The sequence below is a fragment of the Doryrhamphus excisus genome, linkage group LG8, assembly GCF_037039965.1.
Source record: "Doryrhamphus excisus strain RoL-2023G ecotype Guam linkage group LG8, RoL_Dexc_Guam_v1.1, whole genome shotgun sequence".
In the NCBI taxonomy this organism is placed as follows: domain Eukaryota; kingdom Metazoa; phylum Chordata; class Actinopteri; order Syngnathiformes; family Syngnathidae; genus Doryrhamphus; species Doryrhamphus excisus.
The window spans coordinates 2,993,348-3,012,482 of record NC_136364.1 but is presented as its reverse complement, the minus strand read 5'-3'; the positions used below and the strand labels follow the sequence as shown (position 1 = coordinate 3,012,482).

The 19,135-nt window shown below is 44.4% G+C and overlaps 1 protein-coding gene across 4 annotated transcripts in view; it reads right to left on the bottom strand.

Moving 5' to 3' along the window:
• LOC131134774 (neurobeachin-like) overlaps nucleotides 1-19,135 on the bottom strand; it is a 189,633-nt gene that overhangs the window by 106,800 nt on the left and 63,698 nt on the right. For 3 of the 4 annotated variants that reach the window (XR_013627937.1, XM_078792628.1, XM_058080376.2), the window contains exons 23-33: nucleotides 18,160-18,362; nucleotides 17,916-18,069; nucleotides 17,063-17,237; nucleotides 16,312-16,439; nucleotides 16,001-16,108; nucleotides 15,695-15,848; nucleotides 14,463-14,871; nucleotides 8,632-8,774; nucleotides 7,598-7,745; nucleotides 6,000-6,127; nucleotides 830-891 (exon numbers count right to left, since the gene is read on the bottom strand). Coding sequence is in view for 3 of the 4 variants with exons in the window: in XM_078792628.1 (XP_078648754.1) it covers nucleotides 830-891; nucleotides 6,000-6,127; nucleotides 7,598-7,745; nucleotides 8,632-8,774; nucleotides 14,463-14,871; nucleotides 15,695-15,848; nucleotides 16,001-16,108; nucleotides 16,312-16,439; nucleotides 17,063-17,237; nucleotides 17,916-18,069; nucleotides 18,160-18,362 (1,812 nt within the window). In the remaining variant the exon portion in view is untranslated. The remainder of the gene's footprint in view (nucleotides 1-829; nucleotides 892-5,999; nucleotides 6,128-7,597; nucleotides 7,746-8,631; nucleotides 8,775-14,462; nucleotides 14,872-15,694; nucleotides 15,849-16,000; nucleotides 16,109-16,311; nucleotides 16,440-17,062; nucleotides 17,238-17,915; nucleotides 18,070-18,159; nucleotides 18,363-19,135) is intronic. The other variant, XM_058080378.2, reaches the window with a different exon arrangement.

The window sequence follows — 19,135 nt, the reverse complement described above, 5'->3', positions numbered from 1 at the left end:
GAGGACTTATTCCATCAAATCAAGTCAAGAAAACACATTTGTTGCTATTATTGTTAGCAAACAGAGAAGTAGTCCGTCTCTGGGTGAGAGGCTGGTGAAGGACGAGAAGCTCTCAGGTTCAGCATCAAGGACTTTGTCGTTTGATCAATATCTCAGCCTAAGTTTCATCCCAAGAGCCTCTAATGGCAGAAACCTCTTGAGCCACTGTAATGCTATCTCAGGAATGAGGAGGTAGGGGGTTGGACCCGGTTCCCCTAACAGCATGTTGATGCTCTCTTGTGCAATAATTCCAAAAGTCCCGCAGCAAAGCCTAAGAAAGGAGCGCTTTCAATAACTCAACACAGACTGTCCATTTGGAAAAGAGTGTGCAAATAACGGCCCCCAAACAACAGAGGCAGAGCGCCCAGCTGGAGAGGACTTTGGCACTGCAGATACCACAGAGCGACAATCCACCGTCTCGTGTCTGGATCCAAAGAGCGGCACCAAGTAATGGCTTCCTTATGGCCTCCCGATGCAAGACTGATGGGCTGACACAAGGTATGTTAAATATCTCCCCTTCTGACTGCTACATCAGGGCTCTGACCTCGCTTAAAACAAGGGCTTAACAAGAGCCTTGGCCAGTCGTCTCTGAGGTAATCAGTCACCGACGCGCACGCATGAGGTGGTTCCTCGAGGGGGAGGACGAGGTGAGGCGAGAAAGCTGCTGCTGCTGCCGGTTGTCAGCAGCAGGAACTTTTTACATAAACAACACAATGATAAGATAAGCAGCAGCAAAGGTGGACATACGTTTTTCCTTAACAGACACAAGGGGGGGGGGTGCAAGACTTACTTGAGAACAAAGCAGCATGACAAGTTCCACCACTGACGTGCTTGACTTCATGCACACTAGACCTGTAGAGACAAACAATTAGTTCATTGACGTCTCATAGAACCTCCATAAATAGTTAACGTGTGTTTTGTTATTTTTATTGTGAGCAGTGGTTCACTTCTTCTTTCACTTAAGCATGCCGCACAAGTGAGATACAACATCACTTAAGTGTTTTATTGTAGCGTAAATTACAAACTATTGATGCACCTTAATATAAGCTGTAGCAAATTTAACATGGGGGAAAAAAGTTAGCTCTGGTGAGATGTGATCTGCTTTTCATCGGACTTCAACAACTACCACAGTCCAACCAGAAGATGTAGTAATTCTACACTTTATCAAAGCTACGTAAGGTTTATCAGATCAAAACAGGACTGCTGCATAACACTTGAAAACATGTGATATTGCCTTGCACTACAGCTACCCAAATGCACCACTTTCTGTTTTAGCACTCTAAACATCATCGGAAGTGTACTTCTTTTAGCCACAAATGATTTGCATCATTGTTGAAGTCGCAGAGTTCAAAGTGTGTATAGAAAATACGGTACATTTTTTTTTTACTTTATACATAACTGTGACAGTTAAAAAGCTAAAATCTTACTTTAAAATGTCCCGTACAGTTAATGTATGTTTTATGACAGCGGCAGTTTGCACCAGTAACATATTATTCTGATGTCCATTCAGTATTTGTACAAATTGGAGGCTAACCAGCTTTGTGTGGTCAACCAAAGAGGAAAAGCACAGTCACAGATGACCACAATGTACCCCATCTTCCACTCTTTGGGGTTTTGTCAGCAGTCTAATATGGAGGCACAATTAAGAGTCTGCCTATTAGAGCAGTTGGTAAATTAAAAATCAATCTAATTAAAGTAACTTAATTTGTATCAAAGACCTATATAAAAAGGCAAGCTGAATCGCAATGAATACGATTTTTTTGGGAGGGAAATGATTAAGGCTTAATAACGGTATGCCAAGGAAACTAATAGTGATCAGAACTCCAGCACCCCACTTTCACACACTCTCACACACTTATCAAACACCTACGTCATTGACGGCGATCCACACAAGCAGACAACGCTCTAATGAAACGGGGGGCCAGGTGTAAAAAGCTCATTTGCAGAAAGAATGCCTATCGCCTATCTTTGTAAGTAAGCCTCTTGCAACCGCAACTTTCACTCCACTCTGCTGCAATATACTCAGCAAAGTTGAAAGTGTAGTCATTAGTAAAGAAAAAAAAGGAGAAGGCAACTCTCTTGTACTCATTAGAGGAGAAGATGTGGATGTCAACTGAAAGACAGGTCGTCACTGAGAGAAGATGCTCTGACAAACATGCACAGAGCAGATGCAGTGTGCTTTAATGGCTTCATTGGGAGGGGCTTTCACACAGCACTTTTGTATATGGGAAATGCTTCTGTGGGTAGTGTTAGGGCAGGGAGACAGCAGTTAAAACATCATTATCAATATAGATGGAATTAATGCATGGTTGGCTGCACGGCGGTCGAGTGGTTAGCGCGCAGACCTCACAGACCTGAGTTCAATCTCTTTTTGCATGTTCTCCCCGGTTTTCTCCCACATTCCAAAAACATGCTTGGTTAATTGGCGACTCCAAATTGTCCATAGGTATGAATGTGAGTGTGAATGGTTGTTTGTCTATATGTGCCTTCTCGCCCGAAGACAGCTGGGATAGGCTCCAGCACCCCCGCGACCCTCGTGAGGATAAGCGGTAGAAAATGAATGAATGAATAATGCTTGGTTAGGGTGCCGTTAGTACTTGACTATGTATATTTTTTTTAAATGATGGCTTTGGTACGAAAAGTGGGTCCCAGGTTGAGAACCCATGAAATATGCTATTGATACATTTGCACTGCCTTTTGTACATCCGTTTCTATTCATCCTCGCAGAGGCAGCCCAAAAGGAGCAGACTGTAAACCTTCTGAGAGGAAATGACCCTTCTCTTGTACGGGCGGGGGGGGGCATGGGCGACCTCTTGTTACAGCAGTGACACACCGCCACATAAGTCAGTCCGCTGTGACGCGGGAGTCAGGTGGCCAACTGACCCTGGCCTCACGCTGGTGGACAAACTAAATGCGTTCTATTTAAACGCGGCCTGCCAGTCCTTTCCTGTAAACAGCGCCAGGGGTTAAGGCGGTGGGGTGAATGTGGCATTGTGGGGGTTGACGTGCCACGCAGGGGGACAGCGCACAGGCAGGCAGCGGCCGTCACAACAGCAGCAGTGTTCACACGAGGGCCTCGGCCGGCATGCTATGGCGCGGAGCTCAGGGTGCACTCAGCGTAATTGCCGCAGCGACCGCATGTCTGCAGGGGGAGAGGGAGGGGAAGTGAGGGGCGAGGGTGAGGCAAAAAAGGGCACAAGGGGCACAAGGGGGCTAATCTTAGGGGTGATGGATGGCTGGTAATTACTCGTAAATAGAGCGCCTTTGCACTGCAGCACAGTATTTCAACTGTCTGCTTTGCCTTCGCAGGAGCCTGCAAGACACGGAAGGAAGGAGTTTGGCAAACTCCACAACTGGTAAAGATTACCACAGATTAGATAAATATTTGCAATCCATGTGTGGTTGCACGTCTCGGAAGCAGAGAAGGTAGCTGTCTATCTTGCCACCTTGTTGGTGGTGAGGTGGGGGGGGGGGGTACCACTGACAAATCTCATGCTCCGCTCTCCAGTTTGTCAGCTTGGTCAGTCTGCTGACAGATTTGAGTGAAGGGCTAACACACATATTCACACTTGTCGAGGCTATGCTACCTGACTCTTCAGTTCCCAACCCCCCTTGACTCACACACACACAAGCTGCAACAGGGAACACGCACAAGCACATAACAAACACGACTATTTGCATCAATGTGAGAACAACAACAATTCTCATTTCTACCGATATTGACTGAAGAATTCAATGTAAGGGCATACAGTAGGTCGACCAGTAAATTATAAAGGCACACGTGACAGTAATGCTTGGCCCTCCAGCCTGTAAAAGCCCAACACTGCCATTAAAAAACAGGCTTTGCTACATATCTTTAAAGATCATTATGCTCATTTCCGGCCCTTTGTATTGAGTTGTGGACCCCTATAGCGCAGCTACACAAGATAACTCGCGCAGAAAATGTTTGATATCTTCCAGAATCTGCACCTATTCCAGCTGTGTTTTGTTAGCTTTCCAAAACCATCTGTTTCAATTTATTCCACCTACAGCCCACTTCTGGGCACGCCCCCTCTGCTGTGATTGGCCCCCTCGTTAGGGCTGTGCGATATGGACCAAAACTCAGATCTCTGTTGCTGAGTTAGCACCGTTAGCGCTTCCATCTCACGTTCACCATGACGATCGATGGTAAACAGCAACCTTTATACCGTCTTTTCACTGTTCACTCCCACTATGCAGCCAGCAGAGATGTGGATGATGACTCTGCGGTCATTTGGCATAGCGAAGGGGTGCTCAAAGCTAACAGCTGCTCTCGAGTGTAAACAATGGAGCAAACATCCACAGCTGCACACTTGCTTAAGGGATTGGTATGGCCAAAAAACAATAAGAAAGTAATAAATAAAGCACTAAACACGCAGCAGAAGATACAGAGCTGCCGTAACTAGCTTGCACTTGGGTGGCACCATCTTGAAACATGGAGACCTCCGCATCAAATCCAGTTGATATTGATATGAACGATATGCTTGTTTTTGATATCATGCTGAAAATATTGGTATATTGTCCAGCCCTACCCTTCAGCTTGTAGTAGAGCTTATAGCTTATACCCGGGCAAGTCAGTGGCCTGCTCGATGGAGCCGGTGACTTCTCGTTTCATCAAATAGGCTAATGATGCTGCTGTTAAAATGTGCTACATTGTTGCATGTGACTATTGCATTAGCATTAAAGCATAATGCCATGTTCAGCATCAAGGCCAGATTTTGGACAGATTGTGGGACCACCAAGACTTATTTAAAATGCTTGGAAAAAATATAACATGGGTACTTTAAACTGCACATGCGGCTGCAAAAGAATAAACAGTGCAAAAATTCAATCAGTATCATGCTGGCCGCAATGAGGTAATGCATGCATTTAGTGGACATGAAACAAATATGCTTCATAGAACTGGGTCAAGTGGCATCAGACCATCTCTCTTACTGATGTTTTTAGTCCACGTTCGTCCTCCACACAAACCGCTGAAGCTAATATTGGTTTAGCTTCTTGTTAAAAGATCACAGTTTGGCATCAATCAAAGGCAGAGTTATTATTTTTGTGTCTCGCCAAGTGCCTGGAGGCCACACACAAACACACACACGCACACACTCAAGACTGCACACAGAGGCCAAAACTTTGCAAATATTCACATAAACGAGGTAGTACTTCTGGCGGTAGTGACGGTAGTGGCTGCACGATGGAGTGAAAGTATGCCAAACAAAAGCAAGAGATACACACACAGAAGGTCACAGAGAAAAAGCTGGAAACATTAAAAACGCCACAAGCTCAAAATAAGACTAAACCAAAAGCACAGGAATTGAACAAGTCAGTGCAGTAAAGTGTATTCTTAGGCTTGCATTTGATATCTAGGGTGATCATATACTATACAAGAGCTCTTTTACCGAGAGCTACTTCTCAAGTTGGTTAAGGGGTTAAACTCTCTGTACAAAACAGGGACACAATTAAAAATACGACAGACTTTTGCCAAGGCATGAAAATGCTTGGATTGTCCCATCTGACTCATTTACATGACATGCAGAACAATATAGTTAAACTCCTGTTCTGCAGGTGGTAAAATGCTGAATACTACTGTACATGCTTCCTCCTTTAATATCATCATTTTATTGACAAGGGAGCCATATCACACGGAGTCACCAAGAAATAGATGTGTGTTAATATACTCAAATTCCTGTTCTATGGTTATCATCATCACAGTTGATGGGGAAAGAAGCCAAGGAAAAAGTAAAATGCTGCACATTACAAGATATGGGGATGTATTGCAAAACATCAAATTTGTTTTATTATGTTTTTGTGCAACTTCAGTGATGTATTTTTCCCCCAGTGTTGACTTTGAGGTTCTACAGCTCTTGCAATAGACCTTACTTGGGTGTGCAGGTGTACCCAATGGTGTGGCCCTTTCCTCCTGCTGTAAAATAAGCATACGTACGTACCTTCTATCAGCAGCTCCTGTCCATGGCTACCCAGCAGGGTGCGAGACAGGAAGGGTGCAAAGTCCACAAAAATCTCCCTCAGCAGGGGTGCCACCTTCTCCAAAGCTCTCTCCAGCTTTGATGTAATACTGCAGAGGGGAAAGGAGGAAGAACATTTAACAATGATTTATGGGTCGACCAGTTACACACATGCAAAGTTGATTTAATGGTGGGGGCTGAGGTAAGTGACACATTTTAGGGGCTACAAAACCAAAAGAGGTGTCCACATGAGTACAGTTCCATAAGGGAGTGTTTATATCACTTAAAAAAAAAAAAAACACGCACTGTGAACACACTCAACTCGTGGCTGTTGAGGTACTTGTTTGCGTTCTTTGTTTCTTTGGGGAAACACTCTGGCTTTTTTTCCACATGGGATGTCTGTCACTGGAGGCCAGAGAGGGACTTCCTAATCTCTAAAGCGCTCAGCTCTTTACATGCTGCAGCCTGACGTTATCAGAGTGCCTCAGACAACTAGAGAGTCATGCCATCCTACCAATACAAGCATAGATAGCACCGAAGCTGGAGGGCAAAACACCGAGCTGGACTCATAGAAAAGGGGGGGTCATTTTCCCAACACGTCACAAAAATGTTTGGCTACACCTTACAAATGAAGCACTGCAAACTTGGACCATAATAGAAATATTGTTAAATTAAAGGGACTGCATGCAACTCACTTCAAATGACATTTTGTGACATCAGAATATATAAGAACAATCCACTGGCTAGCATAGGGATGTCCACAATTTTCTACCCAGGGCCACATCAGATATAGAGTGTATTTCAAGAAAAAAATGCATCTTAGCTTTGTGATATAGGTGAAAAAGTGTATCGTCAGCATGAACGTTTGGCTTTTTTTCCCCCACTTTTGAGGGTTTTTTTTTCCAAATATTTAAACTTTCCTTTTCAATAAACTGTTTCATAATACTGTATTATGACTTCAGTGCCATAATAGTATAACTTTCCCCCAAACCTAATTTTCTGATTTTATACAACTTAAAATGTTTTCATTTTTCTCTAATTTGTGTTCAGTAAAGCGTAATTAGTAAACAGACTGCTGGATATGTGGACAAATGCAATGCTCCTGGCTAATATTGGCCAATGACATTATTTTAACCACCAATTTAATTCTGCTACGATGCAGCAGAGACTCTTTTAACAGCTACTTGCACTGTTTGAATTTTATGCATACTCTGCTATGCTTATTACTGTGCTTGGAGGTTGTGATGCCCAACCACAGTACATCTATTGTCACTGATTTTGCATCTATGTTTGCCACATTTGCCCATGAAATGGAGCCATCGTTGAGTCCCAGGGTTACACAAGGCTACAGCGGGCACCGCTGCCATGGCAACTGATCCTCTATTTGTCTAGAGGAATACACACGAATGGGGCTCTCGGGTGGGGCTGTCACAAACTATTAGAGCAAGAGGAGATGAGTCAAGGTCACTCTCACACAAAGAGATGCCACTTCATTGGTGTGTGGTGATTCGGTTAGTGAGTTTTCATTGTGGAGGTGAATGATGAAATTCCAATAATATGGCATTTTGAAAATGATTCACCTCATGTTTTCAACTGTGTCTTCAGGCATAGGCGCCACTGTCTGCACAGCTGGTAGATTCTTACTAGTGGCGCCATTGACGAGACCAGAGGAGGAGGGCGTGGATGAGGAGGTGGCGGCGGCGGCGGCGGCGGCGGCATCGACAGCTCCTGCACGCAACAACAACAACAACAGTGCAAATGAAGAGCAGGTAATGATGAAGGATGCTTTTTTATGCCATAGAAATGAACCTTTCATTATTCAGGTTAACGGTCATAAACAGAGTTGTGCCACTGCACTGAGATGTGTTGACTGATTCCATGTCTCCTCCAGATGCTAAGAAGAAGAAAGGAATGCAATGCAGACAAAAGCCAGTCTGGCTCTTATCAGGGAAGTGTAGCAGTCAGCATGAGTTCTATGCCAGTGTGAACAAAAACAACAAGCTGCAACCTGAGCTGATTTAGAGATGGCACAGATAAAGATCTAATGATAATCTGAAATAAAATCATCGGCTTCAGATGTAAAAATTATATATTATATATATATTATGAAATTATATAATTATAAATCCCAAGTGTTTAGTGTTCGGCTCCCTCACTGGAGGGGAAAGGTCAAACAATGTGAGATCACAAGGTCTGGGTGGATGCCTTTGGCATTGAAATACTGGCCTCATGCCTGTTAAAGTTCATTGAGGAAAGGGGATTTTTTTTCCGAAAAAATAAAAAAAAAAAGTAGCTTCTCATAGTGGATAGTGAAGGTGTGCTTTCAAATAACTTGACTGCTGGACATCTGCTGTAACCTCAATCCATGGACATGACATTGAGGTTGCTTAAAGAAGTATAAAGTGTGCTGGAAATACTCAATTTACCAGCGATATTTCAATGGAAGTGTTTCATTTAGTTGCATAAGGGGGAATTCTGGAGGCGGAAACAAAGGTTTGCATTGTGAGGCAGCTGCAGGCTGTTGGGAAAGTAAACACCGCCATCTAGTGGAAAACATCTGACCCAGTGCAGATTTTGGGTGGTTGCACATAAGTTAAGCTTAAACCACACTTACCCATGGTGTTGATCATGCTTTTGGGGGTCACGGAGGCAGCAGCAAATATATTGGGGGTCAACAGGCCAGAAGAAGGACTTCCACCCACTGTAGTGACGGCGAGGCCTCCATGGGAAGGCCTCTTCACAGGCACCACCACACTCCTGTAGACCAAAGACACAAAACGCAAAATTTACACATGCAAGATGTCAGCTATGACCTACTACACTTTCCTTTTCATGTGTTCTTTTGCTACTGGTGGACCTCTGCCCTCCCAGAGTGGAAAAGGAAGCCCTGTGTGAGCAGCAGGACGTCTGCGGGTCATCTAGGGAAGAACTCTGACCCCATTAGTGTTTATTACTATACAGATATCAAGCTCAAGTTCTGTTTTTTCACATGGACCACTGATTGGGAAATGCCTTAAGATCATTTTAAAGATAACGGAATGTAAGAACTATTTGCTCCCCTGACAGGAGAGAGAAGTCACGTTTTTGTCCTCCGTATGTCTGTATTTGGTCTTAAGGTTGTTTTTGTAAAATGTCTGGGCAGGCCTGTTTGGTCTCCAGCTAAGCCTGTTGGCGTCTGAGGCCGATCTCTGGAAAGCCTCAAGAGAGACAACACACAATCATTCTGTTTAGTGTTGGCTGTTGCAGGAAGAGATTGATACGTCGAGAGAAAGTCATCAGTTCTGAAACAGCCTCATCATCCTGTAGTCTGTGATGCTGGTGGGAAAAAAAATAGCACTGAATGACTTGTCCCCATTTAGAAGACTCCAAAACGTATAATGTAGAACTGTATTGTTCCCTAGTGGACACAACCCTAAAGACACAGGCGCAATGATTGTTCATTTATAAGTTATCTGCAAAATTTTATAACTGATCTGGGTTCTACTGCTTATTTATTTAAATCAAGACAGGATAAATGTATTATGAACACATCTGTGTGATTAACCATTGTGTCTCTTATGGTTGTCAGGCGGTGGTCTACAAAAATAAATACACAAATCAAACAGACAATTTACAACTGTGGCTGTAAACAATTTCCAGAGGTCATTTTTGTATCATGAGGAATTTTGCCCATCATCCACAGTCAGAAAACACAAGTATCATGTACAACGTTTGCTCCTAAGACCGATTGGTGCTGTGTTGTGTTGTGCAACTTGTTTATAAATGACCATATTATCAGTGGGTTTGTCTTCCCCACTTTCTCAATCATTATTGAAGTTAAAACATGTTGATATATTGTTATATTGTATATAATTAAATAGAAGTAACAGTGTCTCTCCAATTACCGATTGTTTCCAATTAGCACCCAGGTAATAATTACGTTTAATTGAAGTTTAAAGTATTTTATGGATTCAATGTGTGCCTACTGTATATTCTAAACATGAAGTTACACATTTGGAGCTCTGCCTGATGATAAAAACAAAAATTACATAAATTTTTGCTGTTTTTCTTTTCTCCTTGCAGCAGATCAAAACTGAGAGAGAGAGAGCAGGGGCTTTGAAAGCTTCATAAAATATTCACATTTGCAGAGATAACACGGTGCTCTGAAGCAAACTGATGACAAGTATCATTTATCTAGCACACCTTTGTTCTGCTCTCCTGCGTGAAACATCATTGACAGATATCAGAACATCTCTGGTGAGCGAGTGAGCCGCTGGAGGAAAACGGCCTGCGTAGAGAGCGTTACATTAGATGTGCAAGATGTTGATAAAATGTGAACCATGAATAATTCAATAGCCAAGCGCTCATGAATAATGTATAGATTATCTAGAGCATATTTTATTAATAGGATTGTCTTAATTGAGTTGTGGGGAATAAAGCCAGGATTAATCTCGGAATGAATATTAATGAGGTCTGAGGCAGAGGGAGATTTGGTGTGCTGTAAAGCATAACTGCAGAAATGTTTCCTTTGCACATCCAACAGAGGATTTAATCTAATCTAGCAGTGTTTTATTTAGGAATACAAAGGAGGAAGCGGCAATTCAAACCAATTATGTTGCTTCATTATGGTTATGATGAATATGTCGTGGCAGACAACCTCACAGAGTTCATTTTGGAGGAGTCACTGCACAATCACTACTGTACAACCATTACGCAAGTGTTGCTATGACTAGTATCATTGCACACATATTTCCATTACTTTCCAACTACGAACAAGGGGTTCTGTACATCTAGTGTTCTGCTATTACACAAGAAGTACAAAAAGTAATGTACTTCTATACTAGTACTGTACAATCATCACATGTGTACCATGCAGATTAATTCAGATCCACAATTGCACAGTAGGATCTTTTCATTAGTACCACTAGTGGTATATAATGGTGGTATATGTACTATACCACCATTGAATGGGTATTCCTAGTACTGTGAATCATTGCACATGTACCTCTACTGTTAACACATAATTATTTTAGTTTGTGCACTCCGATACTACAAATGTACGAGTCTTCCTAGTACAGCGTCACCATTGCACACATGCGGTTATCACAGTTCTACCTTTGTATTAGTATTCTTAGTATTGTACTGCTACTGGACTATAGCACAATTGCATTTTTACACAGTACACTTACTGCACTGACATTGCACAACTATTCCTGGCACGGTGCTGCACTCACAAGAATTCCTAGTACAGTATTGTACTACAGCTGGTCTATACCACAGCATTCCTAGTACTTTACTACACCTGGATTCATTTGATGATTAGGAAATGTACATCACTGTACTCATCGCACAAACACTCTTGTACAAACATTGCGCAACAATTCCGACTAATGTAATAAAGTGCTGTATTACAAATATTCCCCATGGATCACCATAGCACAAGCATTGTGCACACAAGCATTCCTAATACATTGTGGGTTAGGGGTTTAGTGAGCAATGTGCCCCCCCCCCTGATGGCAGGGTGAAACCACACACACTCGCCAACCAAGTCATTTGCCTCCCTGCTTTCTTGTTTTTTGATGTTGTCATGTCCAATCTATGGCCATCCTGACAGCAGAATGAAAGGCCTGTCCATGCTGGCAGCTCATTTGGCTGACAGGTGGCCAACAATTAGACACTACCAATTGGGGGCCAGAGTCAGGGTGGGGGGGACAAAGTCGTATGTGTGGCTGGGGACGGTTTGTGTGAAAGCATTTCAAAAATGATACTCTTGGCTGTAGAAACTCATTTCAAGCTGCCACGTCCCATTAGGGCTGTGAGCTGTGAGGTCGACAGGGCTGGGCGCCGCATGGCGTGAGGCCGCTTCTGTTTAATCTGTCATCAACACCCTGGAGACCCCCCTGCCCTCCATCTTCTTTCCACATACTCTCCCCTATTCATCAGCTCACCTCAGTGGCTGCATACATTAGAAGGTGAGGTCTCCCCCATTGTAGTCCCCAGCTCGTGGAGAGGACTTTTGATTATGCTAGAGTGACCTGCATTTCTTCCTTGACTATTAATCAAGCATACATGGTAATGATCGATTCATGTCTTTGAAATGTGCGCACAGAACTAGTCAGTGCTTCGGCATTTCATTAAACTCTTTAAAGGTCCCCTATTGTGCAAAATTGACTTTTTAATGTGGTTACCATGGTAATGTCTAGAGGAGAGGGGTCTTGCACTGCACATGGATCCAGAGTCCGACATGACAGTGAAAAAAGTTCTCCCATTTCAGGTTTTTGGCTTCTTACTTTGTCCTTCTAGTCCACTTAGTTTAACCTCTTAAATTTAGAATAAATAAATTGGAGGCTAATTGGTTAGCTAGGTGGCTTGCTGTACTTCCAGTGGAGGCCATCTTTTATGTCCCAATGTGGCATAAGCCAAGCCATCAGTAGTGCATAATGTGTCCGTCCATCCATCTATTTTCCTCCGCTTATCCGGGTCCAGGTCGCGGGGGCTCTGTAGGGAAGCCCAGACTTCCCGGGCTCCGGCCACCTCCCCCAGCTCCACCAGGAGGACACCCAGGCGTTCCCAGAGACTTAATCCCACCAACGTGTCCAAGGTCCAAAGCTCATGACCATAGGTGAGGGCACGAACATAGATCGACCGGTAAATTGAGAGCTTTGCCTTCCCGCTCAGCTCTCTTTTGACCACGAAGGTATGGTACAGGGACCGCATTACTGTAGACCTCCCCATCCCACCTTCCCTCACTGCAAGACCCCGAGACACTTACACTCCTCCACCAGGGGCAGGACCTCATTCCCATCCCGGAGGGAACACTCCACCCTGAGAACCATGGCCTCAGATTTGGAAGTGAGTCTCATCAAACCGTCCCAGTGAACGGTGAAGGTCACAGCCCGAAGAGGCCATCAGCACCACATTGTCAATAGCAGATATGAGATCCTAATGCCCCCAAACCTGACTCCCTCGACGCCTCGCTTCGCCTACAAATTCTGTCCATGAAAAGTGTGAACAGAATCGTGACAAAGGGCAGCCTCGGCGGAGGCAAACGTTTACCGGAAATAGGCTCGACTTACTGCTGGCAATGCGAACCAGACTCCTGCCCCGTTTGTACAAGGACCACATGGCACATAGTTGTCCACCACGAATCACATCCAAAGTCAATAAAGTGCACAATAGCACTTCTTTGAGACACACATCATTAGTAACAGCTCTAAAACAGCTCATTAGCATTGAAGCTTCAGACATAAAACAGCATGTTCCCAGTAGGGCTTGCTAAAAGCGCTTTTAAATATTCTGAATTTCAGCATCAAGGCGAGATTTTGGGCATCACACTTCAAATTGTGGGATGACATAAAATTATGTGGGACTTCTTATAATAATAAATCACTGTGGGGGAACGAAGATATGTTTGTAGCTGAAATTGTAGTTTTTCAACAGCAACTCTAGCCCCCTCTAACAATGTGACCCTTAACAGGACAAGTATAGAAAAAGCTTTTTTTTTTTTTTTTTTTTTCAATCCATCCATCCATTTTCCTCCACTTATCCTGGTCCAGATCGTGGGGGCAGCAGTCTTAGTAGGGAAGCCCAGACCTCCCGGTCCCCTCATCCATCTCCACTGGTAGGACACCAAGGCGTTCCCAGCTGTGAGACATAATCCCTCCAGTCCTAGGTCTGCCCCGGGGCCTTTTCCCGGCTGGGCATGCCCGGAACAGGGAGGCGTCCAGGAGGCATCCGGACTAGATGCCCGAGCCACCTCAACTGACTCCTCTTGATGTGAAGGAGAAGCGGCTCTCCTCTGAGCCCCTCCCGGATGACTGAGATCTTTTAGGGTGAGTCCAGCTACCCTACGGAGGAAACTCATTTCAGCTGCCTGTGTCCGCGATCTCACTCTTTCGGTCATGACCCAAAGACCATAGGTGAGGGTGGGAACATCGATCGACCGGTAAATTGAGAGCTTTGCCCTCCGGCTCAGCTCTCTTTTCACCACAACGGTCCGGTACAGCGTCCGCATTACTGCCGAGGCTGCACCGATCCGTCTGTCGGCCTCACGCTCCCACATTCCCTCACTCGTGAACAAGACCCCGAGATACTTAAACTCCTCCACCTGGGTCAGGACCTCATTCCTAACCCGGAGGGAGCACTCCACCCTTCTCCGACTGAGAACCATGGCCTCTGATTTGGAGGTCCTGAGTCTCATCCCAGACGCTTCACACTCAGATGCAAACCGTCCCAGTAAACGCTGAAGGTCGCAGCCCAAAGAGGCCACATGAAAAGTGTGAACAGAATTATGACAAAGGGCAGCCTTGGCTGAGGCCAACATTTACCGGAAACAGGCTCGACTTACTACTGACAATGCGAACCAGACTCCTGCTCCGTTTGTACAAGGAACCGATAGCACGTTATTATTATTTTTTTTTTAAATCACATTGCTGATGAAAATCCCTGTGTGTCTGTACTGCATACCTGTCAAAGGAGTGAAACTGCATGGGCAGAAAGGTTTGGGCCTTGACGGCAGGGTCCGGGCAGGACACCGGCTCAAGTCCAGCCTCCACGCCCTCCACAGGCGGTGCCACCAGGCTCTTCAGAATCTCCTTAACATTGAGCCCCTTGTTAGCGAGGGCAGAGGAGGAAGGCGGCAGCTGCTTCATCACCTCCACAGTTGGCTGCTCAGACAGACCTTGCAGGGACGTCTTCGCCAGGCCTGATAAGAGCTTACTCATTGCGTCTGGCCCTCCTGTCCCACAGCCCGGGTCAGATCCATTAACAGCGCTGATGACCTGCTCTGTTCTGATAGTTGAGTCTGCATGGGGAATGAATGGCTCCTCTGGTGGTGAAGAGTGGTCACTGCTGTTGGTAAACGTCTGTGGTGGTTCTGCAGCAGACAAGCATACAGGAACATGACGTGCTAAAAACATGAGTAAAACTAAAAATGCTCATTCACATCTTATGTCATTATACTGACTGTATTATGCAGTTAATGGACACTCTATTTGGCATATTATAGTTGTATTAGGCTCCCCCAATGAGGTCAGCGTGGCCGACTTTAGCCTACGAGTCATCTCAGTTCCCAGACAATCATTTGCCGCTCTCAGCCGGGGAAAATTCCCCCATTTTCTGGTGAAATATATAAAAGCGGCAATGTGCCTCTCTTTGCTTCCAACAACCTCTATGATCCCATTCTCCTCTGGAAGATTGCTTGCCTAATGGCCACTGACAGATGACACTGAAAATAACCAGCCAGGGATCCATTGCCACCCCCCCCCCCCAAAAAAAAAACACACTGGCCTTCGCCTTGCTTTACATCTTCATGCTTTGTGTCCTTTGTCATATTTTTGTACATTTCGTCATATATGCCTGGGCATAGATGAGCAAAATGTATCCCAGCTGAAAATCTTTGGATTTTCTAATGCATTCCAAGTGAATTTTAAGCTAAGTTCACGTGTGGTGGCGTTACCTAGTGGTCACATGGTCATTTATGAACAAAAGCAGCAGCAGAACCAGCGTTATATTTGCAATAAGGAGTAAACCCCTCAGCAAGTAATACTGCCGATGAATTTATTGTAAACAACAGTATTACAAATAGAACACCCAAGAGTTTCACGCTAACACCTGAGTCGTTCAACTGACATTTTGAGAGTGCATGCAGAGTTACACAAAGCTGCCGGATGCTCGGACGAGGATGCGAGGACACTTACCTGTGATGGTCGATGAGTCGATCTCCTGGTGCATGTTGCTTGTCCTGGCAGTCTCGCGTTGTGGTTCCAGGATGTCTCGGTACTTGGAGACCATGAGGACTGAGATGAAGTAGACCACGGCCAAAGCCAGAAATTGAGCTTGTTTGCTGTCGTCCTGCAGTGGAAAATAATAAAGACTGGTCTATACTTGAAGGTGACACCACAAATACAGTTTCTTTTACATTCTTGCTCTGAATCAGCTCCTTATACATTGCAGATGTACCTAATGAAGTGCCAGTTCATATCCTTACTGACTGACATACTCACCACGTCACGAAACACTACCGCACGCAGACGGTTGATGTCCACATCCTGCAGGAGCTGATCAGGGTCCTTGATGGGAGACACATTACTATGAAGGCTTTCTAAAATAGTCTAAAGCAGAAAGACAAAATGTGATAGGTTTATTTTGCTTTTACACAAAACACTAAGGGAACATACATCATTTGCAAAGTAATAGGAGAAAAATGCGTATTGAACACGACGGAATGGCTGAAAACACAAGCTAGGCATAAGGCAAACTACTATTGTACACAAACAGCAAAAGCCAAATGGTTTTGGCTGACAATGTTTTGTACCTTGCTGGGGGTCACTGCATTTGGCAGAATTTCCTGGCATTTGTTGTTGTTTGGAACAAACATCTTTTTCCCCAAGTCTGTGTGTCTCTGCCTGCACTCCAGACAGCTCTTCACAGCCATGCAACACACTGAGCACACACACACGAACACACCATACAAAGAGACAGTCATCCCAGTTGAAAGGAAATGCAGTGTTGATAACGTGTGACCTCTTTGAAAGTAATCAGGGCCCTGTGATGACCTTCTGTTTCAGGCTGCTGCCACAGAAAGTGGGAGTGAAATCAGCAGCCAGAACGATTTTACGGCTGAGCCTCTGCTGACAAATTAAAATGTTTGCAGCCAAGACAGTGTGACGCCTTTTTTTCTCCCCGCCTCTATTTTTTTAAAATCATACGGAGTAACCCAGAAAAACAGTCACACATTGAAAAATTGATATAGACATGCTGTCATGTCCAAATTGGCTTTTAATCCAATTATATGAATGCAAGTAGAGACGTTTTAAAGCAACACCATCAAATGTTTAAACAGACACCACAGTATGCCCAAATGACCTGTGAGAAGGTGCGTGATGTGCAAAGAGTTCCTGATTGCACTGTACATTGCTCCCTTTGCTTATTCATATTCCAGTGATGATGCCGACACTCCTTGCAGTGCTCGTGCTCCCATCACAGGACAAATTACCCCGCTTGGTCAAACGTTTTTCAGAAGCCACAGTGGAATTGTTACGTCACATCGGTCGTGGTAAGCTTACCGAGTCGCAGGCACTGACGCATCAGGCCGCCGGCAGACATGTTTTTCTCCACCTCGATCTCACTGAAGTTGAGTGAGCTGGAGAAGACCAGCACGTCCACCATGACCATCAGACGGGACAAGAATGTGATGGCGGTCTCGGAGGACATGCCCTGCATGGCCTCGATGTTCTCCACCTTCGTGGATGACAGAAGACAAGTCAATAACTGTAATTAAAAAACAAACAATTTATCGCTGAGTGTCTGCAGGACTGTTAGAGTGTCATTTCCCAGTTTCTGATGGTATAGTGTTCGTTATAAAACTTGGGAGGGGGAAAAAAAACAGCATGTGCTTAATCGCTTTGTACATATTTCATAATAATATTGATTCAATTATATTTGACTTGAAGTCATTTTAAACTAATTAAAATTAAACTAATTAAAGCAGCAGGATGACTTACCTTGGCACGCTAGGAAGGCAAACAAGAAACCATTTTTTCTTTAAAGCATTAATAAAACAAGCACGATTACACTAATTACGTCGTACTCAATAGAGCAGAGACTTAATTTGGATGAGCACTAAATTATATGAATAAACATCTCCTGCACATAACTTCATTCTGCCATTTACTAGATTCATGTATTAGTCCTGAAATATTAAGGAAATTGCGGAACATGCCCGACAAACTGTAAAAAGTGGAATTTCGGCCCATTACCAAGATATTAAAAGATGAATTGTGCATTTATCTAACTAACAAACAAAAAGCCAAGGTTATACAAACAAAGCCTCATTTTGGAGGTATAACTTCATCCATCTAGATATCCACTAGATGGCACTATAACACCATAGTCGTGAGGATGCAGCGCTACACTTACAGAGGGAGAGGTGGCAGCTGAGAGCAAGGGAAGGATTCCCCCGCAAGCGATGATGATGTTGTCCACCATCTGTGAGATGAGATGGATGGTGTTGTGGACAAAAATGATGTTTTCGCTGCTGTTGACAAAGTCCATGGCGGACTTGGTGGAGTGGCTATGGTGGGAGAGTGGGAAACAAACAGGATTGTCATTTGCCAACATATTGCAGAAAAATCAGCTATATATGTGTCACATTAAAACGCACCTTCTCCATACATGGACGTCACTCTCCAGGGCAAAGAGCAGGTCGGCCAGCAGTCTCTGGTGCAAGGCTGACCATTTGAACTCTGGGATGCGGAACATAGTGGTGCGAGGTCCTGGGCTAAACTGTCGCCGCTGGTCTTCAGACATGGGCGCGCCTCTGAAGTCCACACTCTCCACTGGAGTGGTTAGGCGGCCATTTAGACTCTGGAGGGGACGTAAACACAAATACACAAATAAGTACTAAAATACAGTACATAAAAACCGCCATGAGCAAACAAGTGAGAGGCCGCATGTAGGCCAGTTATTCACAACATACTCCTGTTGGGAATGTGCAAGCCTACATGAGAAATTACAATGCATTCAATTCACAATGAAAGATGACTCCTCCCAAGATGAGCCCTCACATGACCCCCCCATCCACACCTCCAAGGCGCCTCAATAAAAAAACAAAATAACCTCAATGTGACCGATAAACACCAAATGAATGAGTCAGCAGGACACTGCAAAAAGGCTGTTAAAAGTGGCTGCGTTTTCATGACAGCAAAACAATGTTCTAAAATAAATTCCCTCTGGTTTTCCATTAGTGACCCAGTCTGTCCCCAAAAAGCCTCACCTCTACTAAAGCTTGCATTTGCCGTTGCGGAATAAATGCTTGCGTATTGCAGCTCGGTGGCGCTGCCTGGAATGTTTACCAACATGGGCGTCCTTCCTCGCCTTTGACTCTAAACCTCCACCAACTGGCATTTTATGGGATACCGTCTATTCAATTAACCACCACATGTAGTCCATAGTGGTCTACAGAAGCGAATAACGGCTGAAGTCTCTAATTAGTGCTGGGTCAAGAAACATTGCCATTAGCAGCTGTGGCTGTAAGAAACCTCCTGATGTAGTTTTTATTAACCCCACAAGGTGGAAGTAGCTGCAGTTGGAGTGTCATAAGTGTTCAGCATTCAGGAGCTTTATCTAGCTCTGTATGC